Raw genomic sequence first — 18,392 nt, 5'->3', positions numbered from 1 at the left:
TGAGTGCTGTTGTAAAAAATAAATACTGAGAACCCCCCATAAAGAGATGGACTGGTCAAAATCCTGTAGTTCCATCAAATTTCAACAAATTACTGTAAATGACCACAACATAGCAGAAAAGTAATTGGTAGCTCATTTTACTCTGGAATAAACGTACTGTTCATTCGTGTGTTTTCATGTATTTTACATTTTATAGTTTTTTAGGATGGTGGTCCTTGAATGACCTAATGTGAATTACTGATGCAGGCAAAACAATGCAAGTAAATCTCCAATTTAAGAATGTACTTATAGGACACATGTTAAGATGCGTACACGCACTACGGCCGCCAACGACGGGTCCGTCAGACCCTCCTGCTGGTTGTCACACTAGGTGGCACTGATATTCAGATGATAGTTACTACAGACAGCCAGGCGCAGGCCAAAAGGCGCCACTGTAATGGCCGTCACAGCCTTGGGGTCAGGTAAGACAGACTCAACATGCCTGAGGCATGACTGACCTGTCAAGTTACAAGAACACTTCTATTAAAAAATACCATAGAGAGCTAAAAAGAGATCTATAAACGCTTAGCTGCTAAACCTTAGCATGAAGCTGAAGTTTTTCGATGTTTGGCCTGTACAGCCCGATAAGGTTTCAACACCAGACTTTTGATTGGGAATCAGCCAAAGGTTTTCTGCTCATAAACTCTCCCCAATATCTGTGTGTGGGATGTAGATTTATATCCATCTTTAGCTAAATAAGATAGATGAAAATGACGGTAAAAATTAATAACAAAGCTAAAAGTTGCTGAATAGCTTATGGTTTAGCTCCTTTCCTTCTCCATTCATTTTGGAGGTCAGCAGCATTATTTCTTATGGGTTTGAAGTTCATCCAAATGCCAAAATATAGGCTTCGATGTAGATTCCATATATTCATAATAAAAATCACACTTGCTTTTATATGGAAAAGGCTTTCAGCAGTAATCCCAAAAATATGTGAAAATTTCAAGAAACTATTCGAGCAACCTTTATTACTTTGATGGTGGCAGGAAGCATGTTCAGCCAATACATCAGACTTCCTGTAACTGAAGACCACACCTAGCAGTTTGAAATAAAAAAGGGGCATTAAGAATGCTATATGCCAGGTAAAAATGAACAAATATGCAGTCCCCGTGTTCAGAATTGTGCACGTGTAATTTGTCCACCAATCTCAGCCAAAACGTTTATATTACTGTACTGGTTAAAATGGAAAAGGATTAACAATTCTTTTGGGTTTTTATTGTTAGCTGTGCACTGTTGAGTAGCACTGCTAATATTTCCTGTCCAAACAGGATGTGGCGAAACATTCTCAATCAGTTACAGAGACCGCAATGAAATAGAAGAAAATATTTTTTTGTAACACAAGGAAGAGGTAAAACTTTAACACTTGAATTGTTCTCCACTTTCTGACTCAGTAACACCATGAACTCTAAACACATGTAAAATTTAATCTTTTGCCAATTGCGGAGTTTCAGTGCTCAAAATAAAAAAAGTGGATGGGTTTGATATGCAAATAGATAAACCAACGCGTTGCTATGCCAACAACACGCATATGGCTATGGAGTGATGCTAAACGTGACGTTGACCTGGGCGTGGTTACTCCTTGTTTGGTGATGTTGCTAGCATGCTTTAATTATCACTGCGGTGGAATGGAGGAGATTCAAAAAACTAGTACTGTAGCTTGGAAGCCGGCATATGGTGGCCAAATTCGATAAGTTGATCACTGAAAGGGGGTGGGATAGAACACAAAAAGTTGCCCCAAAGTAAAGAAAACCCACGCGGACGGGGGATAACTTATAAACTCTGTGCAGAGAGTGTCCTGGAACCCAGCGCTGCAAGGTGAGAGTACTTACCACTATGCCACCATGCTGCCCAAGGTAGCATAGTGGTTAGCTTTTTGTCCCTAGGCTTGCACAAAGGACTAGGGGAGAAAAAAAAAGGTTTTTGCCATCTATTTAGGAAGGATTCTTTACAGTAAGAGTGGTTAAAAAATGACCACAGGAAGCAGTTATGCAAATTCTATATCTGTATTTAAAGGGGGCTTGGATGCTTTCCTTGCATTGAAATACATCCATGGCTATAATTACTATGAAATTCACTGCAGTATTGATCCAGGGACTTTATCTGATTGGCACTTGGAATCAGAAAGGATTTATTTTCCCTTTTGGAGCCAATTATACCATGCCTTGTAAAGGTTTTTCGTCTTCCTCTGGATCAACTGGGATATGTGAGGTTGCATGCTACTGTTGTACCTTGTTTTCTAATTGAACTTGTTGGATGGATGTCTTTTTTCAACCAAGCTAACGATGTCAATATGAAGGGAATGGCATATTTACATCTCTGTAATACCCTATGCAACGATCAAATTTAACACCTGCATACACATGTACCATGCCTGTCCTGTGTGGCAAAGTGTTAGTTGGGCACAGAATATTGCATTCTTGGGGTACGTTGTCAGGGGCTTACCTAGGACCATAAACCCAAGAAGCAGACTGACTGAATCATTTATTGTGGAAGTTCATAATGCACCTAAAGCATTACCATGAAAATAGTTAGGCTAGGTCCACACTAGACACAGTTGCAGGACGGACACTGCAGTCCGGATCCGGGGAAGATTAGGGGAAGTACCCACCGTACTGCAAACTGATGAAAGTGCATCAGTTTTGCATCAGTTTCCGTTCAGGTTTTTCCCTGACAGAAAACGTCTCTATCATCAGGAAGGAGTGGGAGGATTTTTTGGGCCAATCATAAAGCTCAGGCTATCCGTTTTAACATCAGTTTTTTGCCTGTGGAGCTGGAGATGCGTTTTCTCATTGCTTTCACTACCCCTGCGTGTATCCGTGGTCCTGATCCGTTGCGTGAAAATGCAGCAGATCCGGACCTTCCGTTCAGGTTTTGAAAACGGGTCCCCGCAAACGCAGACGGATCCGTTTTTTACTTGGGTGAGGCTGGCTGCTACTTTGAACATTAGTATCCGGGACTCCGTTTTTCATCAGGTTTGAAAAACGCAGCCACGGATACGTTTCCGGACCTAGTGTGGACCAGCTCTAACTGTATATTCGTGAAAACCTCTTACAGTTCTATATGTTTACTATAGGTTTGCTGTAAGGGATACTTAAAATGCCTTGTGACATTATGAAATACACGTGCAAGTACAGTACAGTCCCTTCCTACATAGAACTAGACTAAGTTCCTAATTTCTCACTATAAGGGTTAAGAATTCCAGGCTTTAAATAACATGTTCTCTGCAATGGGAACAGCACTGCAACTTTCATTGATAACTATTTAGCTCTTTAAAAAAAAAAGAAATGCCACCGCACTACAATGTCTAAAGTTTGCTTATGAGCATTGGGACCCATAGTCTTTAGTTGTTCAAAGAGTCTGTACTTCTTGTACTTTATAAATAAAGTTTAATTTTCTTGGCGGCATCCCCAAGTGTAGCTCGGGGTTACTTTTAACAGCAATTAGTGGATAACCCAGAGTGGCAACGGGAGCTGTAAATTGCAGCAGCTCATCTCCTCCATGTCTGCCAGGGGGTGCATCACTATGCCCAGATCAGAGTTTGTCACATGACAACAGAGGGCAATCTCAGCATAGAGCTGCAGCGCCTCCTGCTGGACAGAAGGAACACTTCCAGGCAGCGGCCGGATACCAGGGAAGTATCTGCATAGAGGGGGGTTCTCTGGTATACTATAGGGGCACCCTATACTTAACTATAAAGGGGGGTGGAACACTGACGACCTGCACTAAGTGGGATCTCTGTCTACCTATAACACCTTTTTGCTACCTAAACTGTTGACACCACTTGAGGCTTAATTAAGGGAGATGCTCACGGCCTAAAGGTGCAGCAAATAACGCTCAAGGATGCTTGGCTGAATGCAGGCACTACGGAGGAATTTTGCCTGGCACTGGTTGTTGCTGTGATGGTGGAGGGCACGGTTGCTGACTTGAGATTGGTGAAGGCAGAATAAACCTAGCAGGAGTGTCAAATGTGAAGCCTGCTTCTTGTCTCTTTGAAGTGTGGTGTGGAATAGCATAGCAGTACAGGAAAGTTCTTTAGGACAACAAACTCTTTTGAACTAAACACTACTGGTCCCAGCACTCTGTTTTATACACCTGCACACCACATTGTATAGGGAGGATTTGAAGAATTTCTAGAGTACGCTATATTCAAATTGCAAATCGATAACTAATTACAACTGATAAAACACTGTGTGGCTAGGAGAAACTTCTGAGTACAGGGAAGAGATAATAAAGTATTGTACTATTGTAGTTCAAGATTTGTCTGAGTGGGAGTTGAAAAATATTAAAAACTTCCATTCTCCACGTTAGAAAAGTGAAGGAAGACTCTGGCTAAGTTCATAGTGAGGCATTTTAACGCACAGTGTACAAGATACAGAGGCGCCAAAAGAATAAAAGGTAATTAAATGAACTTAAAAAACCAACTGGTTAAACAGAGGAGGCAGCGGTGGTCTTACCCCCTCCAAACAGACACAGGCAAGGACTGCGATTCAGACAGTCAACAATTTATTCGGAACTCCAAAAAACAATGCAACGCGTTTCACGGGCCATACATCCCGCTTCCTCAGGCAAAATACAGTAGGAGTCACAGCATCTGTATTATATCAGCGAGCTCGGCGCCGAGCTCGCTGTGACTCCTACTGTATTTTGCCTGAGGAAGCGGGATGTATGGCCCGTGAAACGCGTTGCATTGTTTTTTGGAGTTCCGAATAAATTGTTGACTGTCTGAATCGCAGTCCTTGCCTGTGTCTGTTTGGAGGGGGTAAGACCACCGCTGCCTCCTCTGTTTAACCAGTTGGTTTTTTAAGTTCATTTAATTACCTTTTATTCTTTTGGCGCCTCTGTATCTTGTACACTACATTGAGTCCACCCTGGGTGGAGGGTTGTTACCCTATCTTCCTGTCTACAGAGAGCGACTTTTTATTCCTGAGTGGGGTCAGGATTGTTCTCCCCACCTGCCTATACAGTGGTTGCCTATTGGTAACCCTGGTTTGTGAGTATAATTTTAACTTCTCATTTATTTTGTTGTCCCCAAGACGAATTACACTATTGGGGCTCTTGGTGTCCCTCTGCTTTATTTTAACGCACAGAATCGCACTACATTTGTAAGTCTATGCGACATAAAAGGCCCATACACACGGCATACAAATGTCTGTACAGACACGTGTTGAGCGACGGTTCGTGCGACAGTTGGTTCGTGTGGACAAGGCAAGAGACAGTCTGTCAGCAGACTGTCAGCAGACAAAGCCATGTTTAAGCGATTCAACTGGTGAATCTCTTGTGACTTTTGTCTCACGAACCGTCAGTCTGTTGGTGTCCTGTCTAGGGTTGCCACCCAGCCGGTATTCGGGCGGCAGGGCCGTTTTTTTCATCAGAAAGCCGGTGCCGGAATATTTTTTTTACCGGCAGGGCATATGCCGGTAAAAACAAGACAAGACATAGGAGATTAATATCAAAATCTCCCCAAATTGCTGCCAGCCAATGAGAGTGCTTCCACTAGCCGGGCTGGCCCGCCCCTCTTCTTTGCCCACGCTAGCTGTTAGCGTGGCCGAGGTGTAGAGGAAGGAAGTACTACGATCTGCACAGCAAGCAGAGTGTCTGCCCGTCCTCCTGCTCCTCCGCAGTCTAGTGACACTTTGAAGTCCAGAGCGCCACACAGGTCTGTTTATCTTGGTCGGCTCAGTTGTGGCCGCTTCACTGACAGTCTGTCACAGTTCTCTGTCACAGGATTTTTACTATAGGGATTCGGGAATGAGTGAAGGTACGTTTTTGCTGTACCAGGACAAAGGCTAGTGGTTGTAAAAATTCCTGAGACCAGGAGGTGTTAATGAAAGCATGAAACTTTTGTAAAGGAGGCTGATAGGATATGCAAATTAAACCTGCAATCAAACAGGGCTTTGGAGCTTGTAAGTTAGCTGAATGGTAGCTACAGATGATTACAGACATTCACATCTGTAATGCTGGGTACACACGATGCGATTTCCCGCTCTATCGACTGGTCGATTGATTATTTCTGACATGTCCGATCGGGTCTCGATTGATACAGCGGTTGATTTCCTAATGCTAAGTGTGCAAAATCGACCGCTGTATCAGTTGAGACCCAATCGAACATGTCAGAAATAATCGATCGAGCGAGAATTTGCATCGTGTTTACCCAGCATAAGGTGCCATGTCCATTTCCGAACTGGGTAAGTCATCAGTGCTGCTGCGAAGCCGAATCACTATAGCTATGCCATGCACGGTTCTAGGGATTCAATTGCATTGTAGGGAGAAGTGCTGCACTGCTGTCCGGATTGGCAAGCGATCCAGACAGCAAGCTATTGTTTGAATAGGCGGCATTTTCCCATCTACATATTCAGACTTATGCTGGGCATACACGGGTGGATCAGCCCTTATCAATCGAGCCGCTGATGGCTCGATTGATAATTTCCGACAGGTCAGATGACCCGCCGGAGCGATTCCCTGCTCAAACCCCGCGGGCGGACAATAGCGGGGAATCGAGTGGAAGATAAGGAAGCGACCGCGGGGACGAGTGGGAATCGATCCGGATGGCCGCAGGGACGCGGCGGGAGTCGATCCGGTGGCTAATCGAGCGCTGGATCGACTCATGTATGCCCAGAAGTAGTGGAAACAGACTTTTTGCTTTTACAGCATAAGGGCTCATTCACATCATAGGCACTTCGGTGCGCATTTTGGCAGCACATATGATGTGCAACACGCAAGAATGGCAGAAGTGCATAGACAGCACTCCTGGCATTCACATCATATGCGCTGCACAGCAGTGTGATGCACTATCACACTGCTGCATGCATTTTTTAGGAATCACAGCACTGATCTCATTAACTTTGATCGTACGCTTTGCATCCAGATAGCACAACCAGTCTGCATCAATGATGTGAATGAGCCCTTAAGCTGTGTTCCCACCTGCTGCCGGATCACGTGTAGTTAGCGGGAGCAGACAGTGCAATGACCTCTCCAATGGTCCACTGTGATCTGGCTATAGTCCAGGGTAGATAGGCTCCCCCACTCGCGCAGAATGCTCCAGGACACGGGAGCGTGATGAGGGCACATGCACAGAAGCCCAGCAGAATAGTGAGATATAGTGACAGAATGGAGGGGTCGAAGAGGATGGCTAGGGAGGCCATGGGGCTTGAGGAAGCCCCAGGTAAGTATAAATAGGGGCTAGTGAACCATCTCAGGTTCACTTTAAAGAACAACTGAAGTGAGAGGTCTATGGAGGCTGCCATATTAATTTCCTTTTAAGCAATACCGGTTGCCTGGCAGCCCTGCTGATCCTCTGCCTCTAATACTTTTTGCCATAGTTGTTATTGGCATTATTAAAACACTTCTGCAGACCAGCAGGGCTGCCGGGCAACTGGTATTGTTTAAAAGGTAATGAATATGGCAGCATCCATATCCCTCTCACTTCAGTTGCCCTTTAAGGTTAATAGCTATGTGTGGTATGTCCTGTTACAGCTGGGGCATAACTGTATAACCAAGGGCTCCTTATCAAACTAATCTTAAGGCCTGTACACACACCAGATGAAACTTGTCCAAGGAGGCTGATAACAACCACCTTTGGTAAAAAGCGTGTATACGTCAGCACCCGATGCCCCATGACTGCTTGGCCAGCGAACCACTTTGGCAGATCACATTGGGCAAGTGACAGCAGAAAGCATTGTTCTCCCTACTTAATACCCCTGCTGCACGACGTCACTCCACCATCGCCCCCCAACATAGAACAGAATTCGTAGTTTCCTTCCAAGCAAGTGACATGTCTGCACAGCCTTTGCCCTGCAATGTCGCTCGAGGAATTGGGTCCCAATAGCCGTTGAGTGAAATTGAGCATATGAATGGACCTTTAGAGCTTTCTTAGCTTGTAAGACTTCATCTTGAATGTTTCTTAAAGTACCCCTGAACCAGGGTAAAATCTATTGAAGGATGCCCATTGTGGGATAGATTACCTTCATAGAAGTGTCCTGGCACTGCTCGTTATCCTCAGGGTTACCCCTATTAATCCACCAACCCCCAGCTATTCTTAACTGCCAGGCGTGGGGTTTGATCAGCACAATAAGACAATGCTTGTGAACTTGCTTTCTCTGTGTTTGCACCATCTGGAACTTACACCAGCGCAGTTCTGATCCACGCTCCATCGCTAGGGGGAGCCTCCTAGATTTCATATTTGACTGGAGGATTCAGTCAAATATGAAGGGGAACAGGGGGACCTCAAGGACAATGAGCAGGACCAGGACACTTCTACAAGGGTAATCTAATCCACAATGAGCTTCAATCATTTTTTTTTATCCTCAGTTCAGGGGTTCTTTAAGGTAAGGAAAGACCTTAAAGAGAACCAGAGATGAAGCAACCTCATGTATTTTACCTTATAAATCAGTGGGAACATGACAGTAAACACCTAATCTGCTCTTTGTTACATTGTTCTCTGTTTAATTTGCCTGTTATCACCTCTAAGATAAGAATCCCGACTAAGCAGTCGGTCTGGCTTTGCTACAGAATAATTATAGCTGAGACTGTGTTCTTTGCTGTCTTCAAGTCCAAGCCTGCCCCCTGCTGGCTTTGCTCAGGAATCATTATAGCTGAGTCATTATAGCAAAGCCAGAATCAATGCTCAGTCCGGGATTCTTATCTCAGCTAGATAACAGACACTTTTAGCAGTGAGGATGGAACAGAGAGCATGGTAAATGTTTTCTCTAATGTTCCCACTGATTTCTATGGTAAAATACACAAGGGTGCTTCGTCTCTGGTTCACTTTAAGGTAAAAGAATCTTGTAATTATGAAAAATATGTCACTGCTATAAAAGCCACTTACTGAAACAGCTGACTGACTGCAATAAGTAAAAAATATTATTTTGATGATTCACTGCATTTCTCCCTTGGGCAAAATTGCAGGACTGAGGCTGTACAAATGCGTCACTAACCTGTAGGCTAATGATGCATTTTGTTGCTATGGGCTCTATTCATAAAACTTCTGAGTCGGAAAAACTCCTGGAGGGAAAATACCGCAGCGGTATTTTACACTTCTGGGTGATCATTCATAGAAATCTTGCCAACTGCGATAGCAGAGCGGAGATCTCCCGCTGAAGGCTGGCGGTAAGCTGTCGGAAGGCATGCGGAAACCCTTCAGCCGGCAGAGTCCCTCCGTGCGCTGATCTCTCTGGGAGGTCTGTCCCATTCACTTGTATGTAATCCGCAAACTTCGAGGAAGCGGTATTTCCCGTCCACATACCGCTTCCTCTAATCTTTATGAATGGTCATTTTGTTACTTTTTTCTAGATAAATCTAGAAAAACACTGCAGAAGGCGGAAATTTCTCGCTCTGCTGGGGGCTTGTAGATTTTCATGCGGGAACAGCTTTTATGAATGCCCACTTTGCTAAATGGTCGGGAAAGTCCGCTGTTTTGAGCGGAAAACTTGCGGTAACAGTTTATGAATAGAGCCCTATGCAGGAGGCCCAGATGCAAACTAAGAATGTCGGGACAAACCACTCCCACTTTTAGGCCACACCCCAGACCACGCCCACAAGCCGGTATTTCCCCCCCCAAAAGGTGGCAACCCTAGTCCTGTCGTGTGTACGAAAGTCTTTTACAGACAGCAGAGTCACAACCATAGTACTACTACTATACGTAGTCTGTGGCAGACAACTTCCGTCGTGTCTTCACTCTTTCTGTTGTCACGTGTGTACAACTGTCACAAACTCGAAATGTCGCTGCTATAAATATGCTGTTGCCTCTTGCCTGTTTGTCGCTGCCTCACAACTACAGACAAATGTATGCCATGTGTATGGGCCTTTAGAGTGCATCGCACACGATGAGATCCAATGGAGTACTGCATAACACACATTAACAGTGGCAGTGAAGCATTCTTTTCATTGCCTGTATGCGACGCGGCTCTCGCATAACATTCAATGTGTCTTTTTCTCTCTGTTGCATTCTTGCTTTTACAGGAAATGCATCTTACTGTGCACTTAAAGTGAACCTCCAGAGTAAAAATCTACTCAGCAGAACTGAAAAGGCTTGTTGTTTCTTTAACAGTTTCACAGCATCAGAACTTTGTTTTTCTTAGCAAAGCATCATTTTTAGCTGCATTTTTAACTAAGCTTCTCCCATCAAAGAAAAAAAGCTTGGGCTTTTTTTTCCCTGATGCTGTGCAGAGCATGATGGGATTTCCTATGTTGTTAATCACATTGCCTAGCAACTGAGGCGATCAGGACACAGGACAGTTGGAACTGTGTCTCATGCTCCCTGTCACCTCCTTTCAACCAAAAAGATGGCTGCCATCATGAAATCAAACATTTGCCTGTTCTTTTAAAACAGTGTGGGTAAGAGATTATATTACCTATCTATTTTAATTAACATAACTAATGTAACTTAATGACAGTATGTTTGTTTAGGCTGGAGTTCCTCTTTAAACCTTTAAATACAAAATGTGACTAAGTATTTATCTCATCAGCTTATATGAATTTCTGCTTTACTTTACAAAACAATACAGCAAGTTTCTCACAAGCTTACCAGGTTGGATACAGTACACCATGATTGGAAACTGCTCATCCTCCCTTAGTTGTCCCACTGTTCCTTGTGTAACCATGTGCATCAAGTAAAAAAAAAAAAACAGGCCAAAAAGGAGGATACGTGTGAACATACAACACTGTACCTTAAAGTGAATGTTTACCAAGTTAAAAATAAAAAAGTCAGATACTCACCTAAGGAGAGGGAAGGCTCGGTCCTAATGAGCCTTCCCTCTCCTCTCCCGGTGCCCGGTCCCGCGCACGATCCCCGGTGGCAGTATTCGACCTTTTCAGTCAAATACTGCCACTTCCGCATGCCGAAGGGAGCTTTCGGAAGCCTTCGGGAGCACTCGGGCTCCCGAAGACGGGCCGCTTCATACTACGCATGCGCGAGCGCCCTCTATGACGCACTCGCGCGTGCGTAGTACAGAGCGGCCCGTCTTCGGAAGCCCGAGTGCTCCCGAAGACCTCCGAAGTCCCTGCGGCGGCGGCCGCGTACGGGGGAGCCAGTGCAGCACGGAGGGCACCGGGAAAGGAGAGGGAAGGCTCATTAGGACCGAGCCTTCCCTCTCCTTAGGTGAGTATCTGGCTTTTTTATTTTTAACTTGGTAAACACTGACTTTAAATTGAACCTGAACACTTGTACAGAACAGAAGGAAAACAGAGAAATACACCATGTATGCATTTAGAGAGTTTAGCCTGTCTAATTCCCCATCATCTGTGACTAATCACAACTGTAATTTGATCTCTTCACTGTGTCAGTTGGCTGCTTTGGCAGAGCAGCTAATTTGCAAACACAGGATGTTAACCATATGTCTGCTTCCATGAAAGCAGGAAGTAGACACACTGCAAATGTATTGCAGGATTTGAATTGGCAAATGTTTTTTTCTTTAAAGGTTATTATGCTGTTGCTTATCTTTGAGAGGAGAGAGGAAGTTCTGAGTTCAGGTCCGCTTTAACATGTTCAGAAAATAAAGCTGCTACAGAGATTGAAACTGCAGGTGGCAACCAAATGCTGAAGGGTATCACAATGTCCTAGCAATTATGGGTGTAAGCTGGGTCTCAGAATTTGTCTAAATTCAAGATTTTAAATATGAATTGTAGATTAGAGTGACTTTGTGGAAAAAAAATGAATATGGAGACTGCCACATTTATTTCCTTTTACTGTAGATTATGCCAGTTGCCTGGTTGTCCTGATGATCTTTCTGGCTTCAGTAGTACCTGAATCACCCACCTGAAATATCCACATGGTTATTGTGCTCAAACTTTAGGCAAAGCAGCTGATCTACAGCATCAATCTAACTCAGTGGAATAAAGTATCAGATATAAACAAAACTATTGGACAAGCACCATCAAACATAGAAAAACAATATTCCTAAATAATTATTCAAATAACCTCAGCGCTAGCAACGGGAACTGAACCAGTTTCGGCTATTTTGCAGTCATCAGGGGTCACTGATGATGGCGATACACACGAAACCGGTTGGAAAAGACTAGAGAGAGTGGACATCTCCAGGTTTACTGGCTATTGAGGTTTTTAGCACAATGTTTGCATTAAAGAGACACTGAAGTCTCCTTATTTTCTTATTCAGCCATCTTCAGCATTAAATTCTAAGCTGACTTGTCGCATCCCCACGGCAGAATGCGTTAATTATGGCCCAGAAATTGCCCAGAACAGTTCCACGACTTTGCAGGTTGCAGATTTTGCTGCCTGGTAGAGGTAAAGCTGTGCGGAGTAGCTCTGCCTCTTCTCTCTTCCTCTTCTCCAGACAATCTTCGCCGATCAATGCTTCTCCCCACTCCTCTCAGTGAAAGAAGACTGCGGAGATTCACTGGAGAAGAGGCAGAGCTACTGCGCACAGCTCTGCCTCTACCAGGAAGCAAAACTATGCAAGCCCTGGAACTTTGCTGGGCTATTTCTGGGCCATAAATAACTCTTTCTGCAGTGGGGATGCAGCAAATCAGCTTAGAATGTATTGCTGAAGATGGCTGCATAAGAAAATAAGGTAAAAAAAAGACTTCAGTGTCTCTTTAAGGCTTGTTTGTGGTGATTGGGTCTCAGGTCCACAGGACCCACATAGGAGTAATCTGTGGAATAGAGCTCCTTGGCTGCAACTTTATCTCCTTATGGAAACCGCTTGTGCTTATACTACTACGCCTTAATAATTATAACATGAAATGTGCAGAAGAACTAATTAAAAAAAAATCTGCTTAAAGTATCAGAGGGAGAGGTTCAGTAGGACTGCCAGGCAGCCTACCATACATGTAAAAAAACAAAACAAAAAAACTGAACATTGTTTAAAGGATACCCGAACTGACATGTGACATGATGAGATAGACGTGGGTATGTACAGTGCCTAGCACACACATAACTATGCTGTGTTCCTTTTTTTCCTTTCTCTGCCTGAAAGAGTTAAATATCAGGTATGCAAGTGGCTGACTCAGTTCTGACTCAGACAGGAAGTGACTTCAGTGTGACCCTCACTGATAAGAAATTCCAACTATAAAACACTTTCCTAGCAGAAAATGGCTTCTGAGAGCAAGAAAGAGGTAAAAAAAAGGGGAATTTCTTATCAGTGAGAGTCACACTGTAGTCACTTCCTGTCTGAGTCAGGACTGAGTCAGCCACTTGCATACCTGATTTTTAACTCTTTTAGGCAGAAAAAGAAAAAAGGAACACAGCATAGTTATTTGTGTGCTAGGCACTGTACATACCCATGTCTATCTCATCATGTCACATGTCAGTTTGGGTATCCTTTAAAGAGAAATAAAGATGGCGGCCTTGATCCTTTAGCATGAAAAACAAAAACCAAAAAAAAAACAAAACAAAATACAATGCATGACTTCTAGATTAAAACATTTACAGAGATTGTTAACTTCAAATAAAACCGTTTACTTAAAGGACACTTGAGCTGACAGGGATAGGGAGACTGCTATATTTATTTCCTTTTAAACAATACCAGTTTCCTGGCTATTCTGCTGATCCACCGCCTCAAAAAGTTTTAGCCATAGACCCTAAAGAAGCATGCAGATCAGAGGTTTCTAACTGAAATCCAACTAAATTTAGTTCACCTTCAGTTGAAGCTGCAGCCAGAGATCAGCAAGACTGCCGGGCAGCTGGTATGGGTTAAAAGGAAATAAATATGGCAGATACCATATCCCTCTCAGTTCAGGTGTCCTGTAATAGTTAGGAGCAGACCTAAAAAGTTCTAAGCAGCAAATTGCTTGTGCTGCTTAGACTTATTAAAGATAATCTATAGTCTAAATAAAAAAATGAGTTTAACTTACCTGCAGCCCCTTGGAGTCATCCTGTGCCCACAACGTCCACCTGATTCCCTCCAGGCCAGCAGCGACGACCCCGGCAAAGCTGGCAGGTCACGTGCCTGCCTATCGTGCTCCCGCAGCCAGGAGCGTTCTGCACATGCGCAGTACAAGAAAATCGCTACCGCACATCGGTAGCGATCAGGCTGCAGTATCTGCCGACTAGTGGCAACCGGTCAGCTTTGTGGGGGATGCCACTGCTGACCGCAGGGAATGAGAAGAAGGACGTTGTGGGAACAGGAAGACTCCAGGGGACTCCAAAAAGCCCCAGGTAAGTTAAATATCTAGAATTATGTAGCCCCTTATAAATAACATAGTTTGAGAAAATAAAATCATTCAAAGTGGAAACTCCATTTAACATGAACACAGAATACAACTGAGACTCTGACAAGGTTTTTTGTTTTGGCAGAATTAGATGTTTTTTCGTAATGGATGAGATATCATGCAATGCAACACTTACAGTTGTTCTAGAGAGGCAAGTCCTTTAAAAGCTTGCCTGTCAATGGATTGGATTTCATTCTTGTACAAATAGCTGAAACAAGAAACCATCAGGATGGATTAGTATACACACAGGCGATAAGCATGAGTGAATGGCAATGAATGAGAGGAAGTATGCATGAAGCTCACAATTAAAGTGTACCTGTCCCCCTATAAACACTTCAAAGACATGTTTTGCAGGGGGAAAAAAGAATTACGGTAAGTCTTGAATGGATGAATTCTATCACAAGTACAATGAGGCGTAATGCTAACAGGTACAGTTTAATTGCGCACGAAAGCTACTTTGTTAAGGTTAAAAAGAAAAAACCTCACAATACAATATAAAACATAATATACAATACACCAAACAATAGATTTTGTTAATTCTGGTACTACAAGTATGGATAAATTATTGGTTCTGAAATCAGGTGAACACTGAACAAATAAGACAAGAAAATGTACAAATAAATACTAAGAGAAGTACGTGGAGTGCTTCACTTTGTTCTGACGGTAAACTAAGAAACTATTACAGAGACTTCTGAAAACAAAAACTAAATGTCCACAGCAGAAAGAATTGGAACATCTCCGATCGGGCTCAAAAGGAAAAAAAGAGCTGGCAGAATATGTTCTGTACAGATCCAGTACCGATATCATCTACATACCACTTCTGAACATGTTTTCAATGTGGTGTGCTTGATTTGCCAACTCACAATGGTTTATACATTGGGGAAGAAAAAAACAGGACCCACAAAAATACCTTGGTCCTAATACAGTTAACGAGGACCCAAAACTCTTGCACAGCACACAATGAAAAGTCTTAATGCACTGCTGCTGTGTTAATTGTTTGTTTAGCCAGGTCAAACTATCTTATCAGTAGCTGCCAGGCTCTCTGGCTCTTCATACATAAACTCTTTTAGGCTTAAGCCCCTCAGTGCCCCTTGAAAAGTGAATCCAAGTTAAAACTTCAGGCTTTTTTTGTTTTTAAGATTTACATAAAATGAAGATTTTTTTCTCCATAAAGGTTATCAAGCTGTGGCAAATCTTTTAGAACAGAGACAAACTTCTGAGTTTAATTTTATCTTTGAACTAACTTTTGTCTTTGAATGTTATTACTGGAGAGATTTTAGTACCTTATCATTAAAACTCCAATTCATCCATCAGCAAGCAAACATACTAAAGCAGGTTATCCCAAAGTTTCTTAATTTTAATAATTATTTTCTTGACTACTTTTCAGTGTTTCTTCACGTAATAGGTGTTGATAAATTATTTAGCAGATAGGATGAGAAAACAGCTCTAGCATACACATATACTAAATTTTTCATAATACTTTGTTCACACTTAGGCCTAGTGCACACCAGAGCGGTTCTGCTGCGGTTTGCGATCCGCTTGCGGGTGCGGATCCGCTTGGGTAATGTATTTCAATGGGCTGGTGCACACCAGAGCGGGAGGCGTTTTGCAGAAACGCATACTCCCGGGCTGCTGCAGATTTTGGATTGCGGAGGCGTTTCTGCCTCAATGTTAAGTATAGGAAAAACGCAAACCGCTCTAAAAAACGGCACTTCAGAGCGGTTTGCCAAGCGGTTTTTGTTACAGTAGCTGTTCAGTAACAACTTTACTGTAACAATACATGAAATCTACTACACCAAAAACGCTTCACAAAACCGCAAAATGCTAGCTGAAACGCTACAGAAAAAGAAGAAAAAGCGTTTCAAAATCTGCTAGCATTTTGCGGATCTGCTAGCGGTTTTTGGTGTGCACCAGGCCTTAAAGATAGAGTCTGAAGCCTTAAAAATTACCTCTTTATTTCAGAATGCTCTTCAGCCTTAAAGCAATTATCAGGCAAAAAAAAAAAATGAGTTTCACTTACCTGGGGCTTCTACCAGCTCCATGCAGCCATCCTGTGCCCTCGTAGTCACTCACTGCAAATTTTTGCCGACCTCGGGGTCGGGGGGTGCCATTGCGTTATGTACGCAATGCGGCCCGCCGACCCCGAGGTCGGCAAAAACAAAACTAGCTGGCGGCGGGGGACTGGAGAAGCAGTGAGCGACTACGAGGACACAGGATGGCTGCATGGGGCTGGTAGAAGCCCCAGGTAAGTGAAAAACATTTTTTGCCTGATAATTCCTTTAAGAGCAAAGATGATTCGCCGCATCCCCGCGGCCATACAAGGTTTTTATCCCCCGAATCCCGGGGCAAAAATCTACGACTTTCAAAGTCGCAGATTTTGCTGCCTGGGGAGACTGTAGCCCTGCCTCCAGTCCATTCACTCACCGCCGATCTCCGCCTTTCCCCGCCCCTCTCAGTGAAAGAAGAATGAGAGGAGCAGGGAGAGGCGGAGATCGGCGGTGACTGAATGGACTGGAGGCAGAGCTACAGTACAAAGCTCTGCCTCCTCCAGGAAGTACCGGATGATTTTGCCACAGTGATTTTGGGGAGGGGGGGGAGTGGAGAGATAAAGACCTCTACGGCCCCAGGGGTGCGGCAAATAATCTTTGCTCTTAAGGCTGAAGAGCATTCTGAGATAAAAAGAGGTAATATTTAAGGCTTCAGACTCTCTTTAATATCTTACACAAGCTGATTGATTCCAAGTGCATCAAACTCTTTTCAATGTATAATTAGCATCTTCCCAAAAGAGGTCTGAGTGAAGATCTGAAGCCTGAGAATAGGAGAATTCTGTCTGTTGTTGCATTCTTCAGACAATTCGAGGATCTGGGAACCTGACAATTTTTTTTTACAAATACACATAATTGATCCTTTCAGAGAGTGTATTAAAATATAACTTTTATTAATTTATATAAAATCACTTATTATTTTGTTGTTTTACTCTCATTTATACACACATAACAGAGTAGGGTTAATGTATTTAGAAGCGCACCTATACCTATAACAATTTTTATGTAATAGGGCTCCAACCCTGTACTCTGACTAATTGCTTTTAACTTACTACATATAAGAAAAAAAAAACCCACCAATCCAGGATTGGTGGGTTTTTCTTTTCTTATATGTAGTAAGTTAAAAGCAATTAGTCAGAGTACAGGGTTGGAGCCCTATTACATAAAAATTGTTATAGGTATAGGTGCCCTTCTAAATACATTTAACCCTACTCTGTTATTTGTGTATAATTGAGAGTAAAACAACAAAATAATAAGTGATTTTATATAAATTAATAAAAGTTATATTTTAATACACTCTCTGAAAGGATCAATTATGTGTATTTCTTATAAATCAGATTTGTGAATTGTATTAAATTTATTTTACACCAAAAATGTTACATTTATTGTGATGTCTCAGTGTGTAAAAAGCATACAAAATAAAAAGGCATCACTTAACGAATTAACAAATTGTTCCCTTTAGTTGCAGGTGCCTCACTAGTCATTGCTCCTCCCCTCTAAGTTTGGCACTACACACTGCTTAGCTATTGCTCCACAGCATGACTGTACAGCATTTGTTTCCCAAACCTCCATTCTAATGATGTCAACAATGGTTAAAAGCAACAATAAGGGCTCATTCACACTAAGGGCGTTTTGCCCCCTTTTTCAAGCACAGGCAGTTTTTAAAATCGCCCTAAAACCGCTTGTGCAATGACTCCCTATGAGAGAGTTCACATCTGACTGAGCGGTTCGTTTCCGACCTGCGCTTTGCTGCCGGTACCATTTTTGAGGAGAATTTGCCTCAATGGAAGGTATAGGAATAACGCAAATGCTCACAAAATCGCTTTGTGCAGCGATTGCGTTCGCGTTTTTAAGAATAAATACATTGTGCTTATTGGTTTCCAGGTCAAAGAGTTCACTTCCTTACTTGCGTCAGGGAGTGAATTTAAAAACCACACTGGAAAAGCACTTAGAAAAGCGCTTTTACCAAAAACAGCGTGCAGTAGAGCGCCGGGAGGAGAAAACAAACGGCCGCACAAAAACGCAAAACACTTCGATTACGTTTTTAGATGTGAATGAGGCCTTATTACCTGTGTTTAAGAGGCTTAACACTGGACCATGCACAGCATGAGAGCGCTAGAAAGTGACATTTTATGCTCATTGTAT

General features: G+C 43.0%; 1 protein-coding gene across 1 annotated transcript in view; it reads right to left on the bottom strand.

Annotated features, from left to right (window-relative positions):
- The window catches only part of PXDN (peroxidasin), a 202,144-nt gene that overhangs the window by 69,082 nt on the left and 114,670 nt on the right, over positions 1-18,392 (bottom strand). The window contains exon 4 of the mRNA XM_068280372.1: positions 14,339-14,410. Coding sequence (XP_068136473.1) covers positions 14,339-14,410 — 72 coding nt within the window. The remainder of the gene's footprint in view (positions 1-14,338; positions 14,411-18,392) is intronic.

This window comes from Hyperolius riggenbachi, chromosome 4 (assembly GCF_040937935.1).
Source record: "Hyperolius riggenbachi isolate aHypRig1 chromosome 4, aHypRig1.pri, whole genome shotgun sequence".
Lineage (NCBI taxonomy): Eukaryota > Metazoa > Chordata > Amphibia > Anura > Hyperoliidae > Hyperolius > Hyperolius riggenbachi.
The sequence above is the reverse complement of the archived record's forward strand: the minus strand, read 5'-3'. Positions and strand labels throughout refer to the sequence as shown.